At 31.9% G+C, this 10844-nt stretch overlaps 2 protein-coding genes across 2 annotated transcripts; one reads left to right on the forward strand and one right to left on the reverse strand.

Moving 5' to 3' along the window:
- LOC105639126 (uncharacterized) lies at positions 1–1466 on the reverse strand. The gene is made up of 3 exons (XM_012223075.4): positions 922–1466; positions 550–624; positions 1–244 (listed from the first exon to the last, which is right to left on the reverse strand). Exons 1-3 carry the CDS (start codon positions 1306–1308, stop codon positions 170–172), a joined length of 537 nt encoding a protein of 178 aa, XP_012078465.1. The 5' UTR covers positions 1309–1466; the 3' UTR covers positions 1–169.
- A 7625-nt stretch (positions 1467–9091) lies between these two features.
- On the forward strand, positions 9092–10165 carry LOC149496331 (uncharacterized). The gene is made up of 2 exons (XM_089721324.1): positions 9092–9307; positions 9512–10165. The coding sequence occupies exons 1-2, from the start codon at positions 9092–9094 to the stop codon at positions 10163–10165; spliced, it is 870 nt and encodes a 289-aa protein (XP_089577450.1).
- Positions 10166–10844: the final 679 nt, after the last annotated feature.

A 10844-nucleotide genomic window follows, 5' to 3' on the forward strand; every position in this document is an offset into this window, starting at 1 on the left:
TAACCTTAAAAATTAAATATATTAAACATAACTTCAAATTAATATATCTCAATACAAAGAGTATTTATTCCCAGTACTATGTCCTTATTTCATACTTTTACCTATTGTCATAAGGTCAATTTGAAGCATATACACAATGTTTGTTCCTATTCTTCACTTTCTATAGCATTTAGAATGGTGCTGAGAAGCTCCTTGACAATGTTGGCACCCTTATGCGCTTTGCCCTCACAATAGCTAAAAGAAACTGCATAAAATCATCAAAGCCCATTCACAATATATATTGTATTCTTCAAATTTTGAAAATTGAGCATATTTGAATTATAATTGTAGTTTAACGTGTTAAATACAGATTTAAAATAATGAGTATTACATTAAAAATACATTTTATTATATTTCACTAAATACAACCTAAATGAAAAGTCTTCGAAACAAACATTAGTTACCTTCACAGATAAAATTGTAGCATCGTAAATATATAATTTTATATATATAACCAATGTACTTTAATAAAAATAAGATTGTAATTTAGCAATGCTAATTAAATTATACCGTCACAATCTTTTTTAGAAGTTCATTCTCCTTCTTGAGCTCCTCATTTTCCAATTGTTGTTGAGCTTCAAGAGCCTGTGCCATTGAAGGGAATGAGGGAATAAAACAATAAATTAAAAAAAAAAAAAAAAAAAAAAAGCAGCTTCTTCATCCCTCCCGTGTCATTTTATATATAAAAAGGAAATTTAAAAAAAAAACATATTTATTTATTTTTTTAATTATATGCTTCTATTCACATTAAACCTGTACCTAATATTAGGATCACTGAAGAAAGAAAATCTATCATTACTTCAAACATAAAATTTTCTCTATGAAGAAAATGAATTTCACATGAATTTAATCGAAAAAATATTTAAAAAAAAAGGAACATACCTGCTTTCTTGCTCTCGACCTCGCAGCAGATTCTCTATTTTTGATCATCCTGTGGTGAAGTTTCTCATATGTTGATTTAGCACTACTTGATCTACCATTAGAAGTTGATATTTTACCACTTTGGCTACTAAAATTATTGCTAATCCCATACAACATAGATTGATGATAAGGATGATATGCTCTCGTAGATCCATCAACAGTTTGATGGTAATAATTAGGATTTGCCCTATCATTCGAACCTCTCATTTCACTTCTGTTACCTTCATCTAAGCTTTTCTGTTTCTTAAATTTAGAGACAGATACACCTGTGCTTAGTGATAGATCTGTTATTAATTGACAAGATTTTGATTCTTGATCTTCTTGGTTCATTTGTAGATCAGAGGACATGTTCTTGGTTGGGAAGTGGGTTTTAGGAGTAACAAAAAATGGAGTACTTGGTCTTTATTTAGATAGTGTCTACAGTAACTGAAGGGAAGGTTTATAACCAGCAGTGCTATAGAGACAAAATAATTAGAAGACCGTGAGGGACGGTTTCTATTGCTATGAAGATGTAAGCAAATTTGGTAAGATTGCAATGGAGAGAGAATTGACGAGTGGCAAAGATTCTAGTTGAAAATTCAACAACGCACGGACCAAAACCATATCTATAACAAAACGAAACGGTTGAAACCGATGTTTTTAGTGTAAGCAAGTTTCAGTGATACAAACAAACCAGAGACAGTCCGTTCATTTGGAAAAAAAAAAAAAAATGTTGTAATTGAGTTCAAAATAAGTATTTAGAAATTTAAAAAGAAATTCAAACTGTAAACATATATATATAACTTATAACTATTACAAAGAACCTATAGATTAAGGTGATAAATTTGATTTCCAGAAAATACATGAGTTTATCCTTTAAAAAAATCTATAATTGCCTCTTATAGTTGGGCTATTGATTCGAATTGTTTGTATAATAAATACTGTTGAAAACAAAAATTACATATGACCATTAAATTTAAACGATTTGCCTTACATTTGACGCGCTTGTTTTGTTTAGTTTATGTGATAGCAGTTACTAATAGCTCATAATTTTAATATTAGTTGTTTGATAAAATTTTAGTGGATTCGAATCTGGATGTATGACCAAGTCGAGTATGCATTTACGACTGGCTAGCTATGTCTAAGTATGCTATTTGGTTATGATATAGAAATATTAATTAAATTTTATAATAATTTTGAATAATTACAAATAAATCTTACATAAAATTATTAATTTGAGAAAAAATTAATTTTAATATTAATTATTTTTATAAAATTAAATATAATTCAAATATAAATTAGCTGGTAAGTGATAAGAAAAAATCTCGAAAATGTATCTAATGCAATTAACAATTAATTGGGATTTTGATCAGCTGCTAATTAAAATCTTTACCAAAATATCATTAACTTAGTTGTTAGAAGCAAATTAGCTAATATGTGAACCGCTGATTAAATCGAATCTTAATAACTATGGGTAGATTGTATATTTTCTATTTAATAAATAAAAACATATTTTAATAATCAATCGTTTAAAACATAAATATAAATAAGCTAGCATTTAGGGAGGAACAATATAAGTTAGTGGTTGGAAATTTTTTATTAGAGATTACCACAAATTGATAACGGCCAAACAGGAATTAGGACCCAAAAAATCTAACCTAACAACAACTATTGCAGTGTAATGTTAACATTTGCCCATTTGATTGTTTTTCTGTTCCTTTGAAGAGAAAAATCTTTTGGGTCATCTCGTAATAAATAGTTTCCCATTTGACCATCACCGGAGGAAACAATTCTCTTCCCTTATTCCTTCAGTTTTCAGGTCAGGTACAATTTTATCATCATTTTTTTTTTTTTTAATTTTGTATTATTCATTAAGGCCTTCTATTGCTATGATATGAGATCTGCATTTGGGTATAATGAAAATAGCCTCTTAATTATTTATTTCTGACTTTTTTTTAGTATTAATTATCATTAATTGCTTATACATAATCCTTCAAAAATATAAAAATTAGGTTATCAATTTGCAATTTCTTTGTCATTCATTGGCATGTGTACTTGATTAGGATCTTAAGTTTGATTTTTGATATTCAGTTTCTAGAGATATAATGAAAAATATTCAAGTCATCTATGTCTCTTAAAAAAATATTCTCAAAACACAAATGTAATTTATATTAAAAAGATAAATTCATTTGTTAAAAAATTTATTTTTAATCATGTCAATCTTTGGAGTTTATCTTTTATGCACTTGGAATTTGCCTAACTTCTTTTTTATATATATATCCATGTCGAAAATATTTAACAGGAAGAAGAGCTGCTGAAGTTTTAAATCATGTCTTCTCACGAGGTAATCATTCAATTATTGTATTATTAAAGGCTGACTATATAAATTCACTTATGAATTTCGTAATTTTAATCTTACGCATCTTGGACTTTGTGAATAACCTATTATATATTTGAATTTGAAAATTTTTGATAATATTACACACCTTCAAACACTAATATCAATAATTTTTAGGGGTTTTGGCTTTTAACCGTAAATTATCGATTTGATATTTAGTTAGCATGACTTTTGGAATAATAATTTTGTAAATTTTAACTTTTTAATGAGTGTTTAATTAATCTAATTTTGCAAGTTAAAGTGTTCAATAAATGCTATTATATATATTTTTTCTAAATGTATGGTCAGAAAAATCCTCATTTGAATCAAAACATCGTTTGTAATTAATTTGGTGTATAGATAGACCCATATATCAAATGTAGGTAAGTTTTTCCCTTGCCCTACTTAATTATTACTTTTGTCCATTATTCTCACTTACCAAACCTTCTAAACCTCACTAACTAGACACCTTAGTAAGTGATTGAATATATAATTTCGCAAAATTATTTATTGTATTAGCATGTCTTAATTGTATATTGCAATAACTAGTTGTCAAAAAGTTGTATAAGAACACAGTTAAATAGAAGACGAAAGGACACCTTTAATAATTAAAAAAAGAAATTGTACAAAATACCACTAATATGTGTATTGAGTTTGAACAGATCAAAATGTCTGAAGTAGGAAAGGATCAAAAGGAATCAGCAAAGCTTGTTCAGAAACATAGTCCAAATATATCTGTGCAGACACCAAACTTTGACACAGCCAACAAGCACCAGAAGATTAGTTCATCTTTAGAGAATTCACCAAGGCTACACAGGGCATTGTCGAACACAAAAACCTCAAAAAATTGTCTCTGCTCTCCGACCACTCACGCAGGCTCATTCCGGTGCCGGATCCACCGGAATCCGGCTGGCATGGTCCGTGGATATTCTGTTGGCTCAAGTCTATCAGAACTAGCTAATAAAGCACATTCTATTAGAGAAATGGTTTAGAATGTGATTAGTTGAAACAATATATAAATATATATATTTATATATTGACTATCTTTTCATGGCACATATATATCATATGTATTGATATTGATAATTTATTATGTATATGTCAAGGATGTGTCACTTGTTCTTTTTTTTTTTTTTAATGTTTTTTCTTTTTAATCTTAATAACGTGAAATTTTTAGATTTTCCTGTAAGTAATTATGATTGTTGTTGATGGTTTATTTACAAATGAAATAAATTATTGTACAGTGCATCTTGTATAATGCAAATTAATTATTATCAATTACTGTATAATAATAAATATTAAATACATAATCCCATGATTAAATTGTGGTTTGGATTTGTCATTAAATAGAGCATTATGTATATCTATTATTTCATCAACATGTACTTATTTTTATAAGTGGAGATCATTTTAAAAAAATTAAATTAAATGTATTTTATGTCAGTTTAATTTATGAATTTATAATAAAGAGTTTGTTCTGTTAAGGATTGATTACATTGTAGTTTATTTTTAATTTTATAAATGAAAGTTATTTTTTCATCTCAATAGTATTTTTTTAAAATATAATTCATTAATAATAATATTAAGAATTACAAATACTCATATAAATCAGACATAGAACTCTACTATTAGTAGCTAATAGAGTTCGCTGATCCTTTAACAAATCAAAAGAATTTATATTCTTTTGAATAATAAAACTAAAATTAAAAAATATAATATGCGATCTTTCTGCTTAGATTTATTCTTGACAAAATATATAAATCTTTATAACAGCACCTAGTCCGTTAAGTGTTTTGGACGATAAAATAATAACTCTTCTGAATCTTCTATACTTTGATTGTTTTTCTAAGAATTTGCAACATATGATGAATGATGAGTTTACGATGCTATGGCTCAATAGTATCAATGGAGGAACATGCCGCACTTCTAGGCTATATTGATCAAAGATTTACACCTATAAATCAAGATATAAAATCTCCAATGAAATAAAATTAAATATCATATTATTTTAATTAGTAATATACCCTCACATTGAAGGGATTACTCCTACAAAGAAGGGAGAAAAAACTCCAAATATGGAGACAAAATAATAATAACAAAACCAAAAAAGGACAAATCTATTATAGAAAAAATAAATTTGATTTTATTAGAGGGAAGGGAATAAAAGATTAAAAATAAAAAGAAGTGAAGCGAAAAGAAAAATAGAAGGTAGAAGGTAGAAGGTAGAAGGTAGAAGCTACTGCTGATAAACAACAGTCGCTCCAAAACAAAACTAAGATTAAAAGGCTAGAGAGAAAAGAGAGAGGAGAGTAACGAGACTTTCATCTCAATAGTAAATATAAAAGATTAAGCCAAATCACTTCATGTAATATAGTGGTTTTCTCCTTTTCTTTTTGCCCACTTTCCGCTTATATGAGTGAGAAAAATTCCAATTTGAATGCCATTAAATTGACTTGATGCCCATGTAATTTTTTTTTTCCATTAAAGGGAATAACAACTCAGAACAACCAAACAGATCTATCCTAAGAAACCTTCGTTAAATCATTTAGCAAACAAAGCGTGGATAGAAAATGACATTCAAGCAAAAGAGAAAATGCTCACGAGTAGGATGCTAAAATTAACACGGCCCAATAGATATGAATCCGACCTGAATCCAGTCAAATTTAAATTTTAAATTTTGGATTGATATGGATATAGTTTGGGTAAAATTCAAAAGTTTTATTTTAGCTATGGGTATTACTATAATAAAATTCAAACCTGAAATTCAAAAATCAAGAAGCTTAAAAATTTATTATTTTTTAAATTATAATATGAAATTTTTAATAAATTGGGATAATTACAGTATAATACCTATATAAATCACAATTTTACTCTTATTGTAATGTAGTATAGTCCAAAATGACTTCACTCTAATTTTCATATATTAATTTGAATTGGTCAAATTTTTAAAATTTTAGATTTTGAAATTTAAAATTCAATTTCTATTTTTTTTTTTTGAGAAAAAAATCAAATTAGAAGTTTCAGGAAACTGGATACAAATATAGATACAGATCAATATGTTTCTATATTTTTTGTATAGGAAGTCTAATAATAAACCATCTATACAAAGAATAAAAAAATACAATTTTGATTTGAAGAATTCGATCGAGTTGAACATAATATTTTTGCCATAGGCCATCACTTGCTCCACTTGGTGGCTATTCATGGCCATTGTTTGACTACATAATCGATCTACAAGTCTAATCTGATTACCTTCAAATTTCTTTCTTCTATTATAGAGGAGATCTACACTTGTTTCTGCATAACTATTCACATAACGAAAGATCTTAGACAATGTCACCATAACGGTGATAATAATAACTTAGAGCTAAATCTGAAAATAAAATCGATGTGCAAAAATAAATTTCAATATTTGAATGACAATTCAAAATAAATAAATAAATAAAAAGAAAATATGCGACTATCGGTGAGAGCTCACCATTGGCCGCCTGTGAAAGAAGAAAAGAGAAATGTTTAAGTTTTAGATTTTGGAAGAAAAAGAAAGCAATTTTTAATATTTAATTTCAATTTCAATTTCACAAATAATGATGACAATGGTGTGTAATATAATTTTGCAAGATATGAAGTTTTTTTATTCCATTAATCTTCCACAATATGATTATTAATCGCAATTAAATAATATATGTTTTTCAATTGTCAGCACTCTGTTTGGGTTCAAGTTTTGTGTGATAAGTATAAACCCTATAGCTCAAGGTTATTATTGGGTCCTGTGGATATTCAGTCTAATGCCTCTGCTATGTTGAAGGGCCTTTCTAAGGCTTGGCTTAGGCTTCGAGAGGCAGTTATGTACGCCATTGGTAATGGTGCATATACTAAATTTTGGCTGGATCATCAGTATGTGCTTATAGATGTTGTTATTTCCCAGGTTCCGGATATGAATGTTGGCTGGATTATTTATAAAGTTTTTTTATAGGTTGCTCCTAAGAGGATAAATTTTGTCTCTACTTGCTTGCTTGCTTTGAGGCTTAAGAAAATTTAGGACCATAAATGAATCGAGCTGAATCAAACTTTAAGTTGTTTAAGTTTGGTATGTGAATGATAATAAAACCTCGGGTTCAGTTCGAGCTCGCATTTTAATTCGAGCTTGGCTCATGTAATAAACATTAAGCTCAAGCTCGATTCGAACTCAACTCGTTTATATTGACTCAAGTTCAAGCTTAAATTTAAGCTCGTTAAGAGCTCGAATTCCAGCTTGAATTTAAGGTCATTAAGATGATGTACAGTAACTGGCTCTTAAATATATGGAAGAGTTGGATTGCTGCAAATCCAAAAAGAAGGAGCAGGGGCGTGGAAGTCCAGCACGTGGGACACGCCCAAGACCAAGAAACGCAGGCACGCCCGTGCCACAACTAGCACACCCGTGCTAGCTCCTAGAAGTCCAAGCAAGCCCGTGTCACAACCAACACGCCCATGCCGATGCCGAGGAGCTCAATTATGTTTCGAGTGCCAGCACGCCCGTGTCACAACAAGCACGCCCGTGCTAGCTCCTGGAAGTCCAAGCATGCCCGTGTCACCCCAAGCACACCCGTGCCACTGACCTTGCTAAGATTTAACCTAGTTATGACTTTTGTGTTATTTTTAGGGTTTTTTATATTTTAGCCTAAACATATAAATAGGCTACTTTGTTATTTGGAAACACATTATTATTCTTGGATCATTATTCATATCAATGAACCTCTTTAAGAGTTTATTTCACTACTTTATTCGTCAGATCAAATATTATTGATCGAAACTCCTGACGGAGTATAATCGTTATTCCCATTCATGTAACCGTTCTGCGTCAGTTGGTATCAGAGCCAAAAGGCGAAGTATCTCCATGGCCAACAATCATGAGACACGACTCACAGCCATAGAGGCGAGATTCAAAGAGTTAACCGAACAGATTAGACAGTTGACTCTTGCAATCCAACAAGGCAACCCACAACCTACGCTCCGAATTAGCAGCAACCAGATTATATAAGGCGCCAAAATCGTTATGATGGAGGCCGAGATTATAGAAACAATGGTGAAAACTTTCATGATGGATATAAAATAAAGGTGAACCTTCAACCTTTCTCAAGATCATTAGATATTGAAAGCACCCTTGATTGGCTGGCAGAGGTCGAACGATTCTTCGAGATTATGAATGTTGAGGATGAACGTAAAGTCTCCATTATGGCCTATAAACTAAAAGGAGGAGGAGCAGCATGGTGGCATTCTGTTCAAAACAAACGTCATCGTCGAAGGATTGAACCTATGCGAGATTGGATTTTAATGAAATAGATGATTGAGCAACGTTTCCTTCCCAGTGATCACTCTCAAATTTTGTATAACAAGTATCATGACTGTTTTCAAGGAAACCAAAAAGTTGATGAGTATGCAAAAGAGTTTTTGAGATTATAGGCTCGTTGTGACAACAATGAACCCGAATCCTAGCAGGTAGCTCATTATCAGAGGGGACTGAACCATGATATAATGTGTATGATGGGTGTAGTTGTAATTTCTACACAGGCAGATGCAATTGAGATGGCCAAACGTGCAGAACATAGAATTAACTGGCAGCTTCGACAACCGTCTAATCGTAATCAGAACTTCAGGCAACAATATTCACCCAAAAATCAACAGTACAATAGAAACTATAGTGGATAGAATTCAAGAGCAGCAACTCCTATTAATAACCAAAATTCACAGCAGCCCTCAACAAAAGAAAAGAAAGACTCCCGGGGAAAGGCACCCATGGCAGACAGAAATAATAAGTCGACTCCATATCAGAAGCCAACCAGAGACTATTGTTATCGTTGCAGAAAACCGGGGCATACGTCTAACTTATGTCCTAAGAAAAGGGTGGCTAATGAAGGGTGTCGACAGGTTAATGTAGTTGATGAGGTGCCTGACGTTGAAGAAGGAGAAGATGAAGATGAAGGATCCATGGCTGGTTCAGAAGAAGGCGAGGTCACGTTTGTTATTTAGAAAATTTTGTGTTCTCCAAGAAAAGAAAGGGAAACTCAACGGAGAAAAATTTTCCAAGCTAAATGTCGGGTTGGTGAAGCAGTGTGTCGACTCATTATTGATAGTTGCAGTTGTAAAAGTTTGATAACCAAGTAGCTGGTTGAAAAAGCTAAATTTACCACATAACCACATCCTTCACCATACAAGGTAGGGTGGAGTAAAGAGGGTCCAACAATTGAAGTAAACCGGGTTTGTAAGGTTCCTATTTCAATGGGAAAGTCCTACTCAGACTGTGGCAATTGTGATGTTGTGGATATGGATGACTGCGGGGTATTATTAGAACGTCCATGGCAGTTTGATGTAGATGCATTGCACAAGGGTAGAGAGAACTCATACATGTTCACTTGGAAAAATAAGAAAATCATTGTCCTTCCTTCGGGATCTTTTGCCAAAGCTTATAAAGTGGAGGGAAAATCCATAGTAGCTGTTTCTTCCAATGTGCAGGAATTATCTGGTGCCATTGAGAAGTTCGAGGGTGCATTGGCATTGCTGATTAAGCCAGAGACAGGCTCTAATGAAGGGGCACTAGTACCATCACCAGTCAAGGAGTTGCTAGATGAGTTTTATGCCGTACTTGAAGAACCATCTACACTTCCACCATTGCGGGATATTCAACATCAGATTGATTTTATCCCTAGATCGAAGATACCAAACCTGCTCCATTATAAAATGAATCCAAAGGAGAGCAAGATCCTTCAAGAACAAGTAGAAGAATTACTGAAGAAGGGACATATCTGGGAAAACATTAGTCCTTGTGAGGTTCCTGCTTTATTGGTACCAAAGAAGGATGGGACTTGGTGAATGTGTGTGGATAGTAGAGCCATCAACAAGATCATGGTGCAGTATCGATTCCCTATTCCTCATCTGAAAGACATGTTGGACCAACTGTCAGGATCTATAGTGTTCTCCAAAATAGATCTTTGCAGCAAGTATCATCAAATCAGGATCAAGGAGAGAGATGAGTTGAAAACTGCATTCAAGACTAAGGAAGGATTATATGAGTGGTTGGTTATGCCATTTGGGTTGACTAATGCACCGAGCACATTCAAGCTACTTATGACTCAGGTTTTACGTCCTTTCTTGTGCAAATTTGTGGTTGTTTACTTTAATGACATCTTGATTTTCAGTCGCAGCAAGGAAGAACACCTTCAGCACCTTCGAGGGGTGTTGGATGCTTTACATAAAAATGAGTTGTACATCAACCTTAAGAAGTGCAAATTTATGACGAAGCGGATTCTATTCCTTGGTTATATTGTTAGCTCGAAAGGAATTCATGTTGATGACAGAAATATTGAGGCCATTCGAAATTGGCCTATTCCCAAGAACATCACTGAAGTTCACAGCTTTCATGGTCTTGCTTGAAAAATGAGAGAGTTCAACAATTTGTGTGGACTGAAGCTGCAAATAAAAGCTTCGAAGAAATCAAAGATAAGCTTACTTGAAAAATGAGTCATGTGAAAAAAATTTTTAAAAAAATTAA

The sequence above is a fragment of the Jatropha curcas genome, chromosome 5 (assembly GCF_041381405.1).
Source record: "Jatropha curcas cultivar XTBG-Jc1 chromosome 5, XTBG_Jcur_1.0, whole genome shotgun sequence".
Classification (NCBI taxonomy): Eukaryota; Viridiplantae; Streptophyta; class Magnoliopsida; order Malpighiales; family Euphorbiaceae; genus Jatropha; species Jatropha curcas.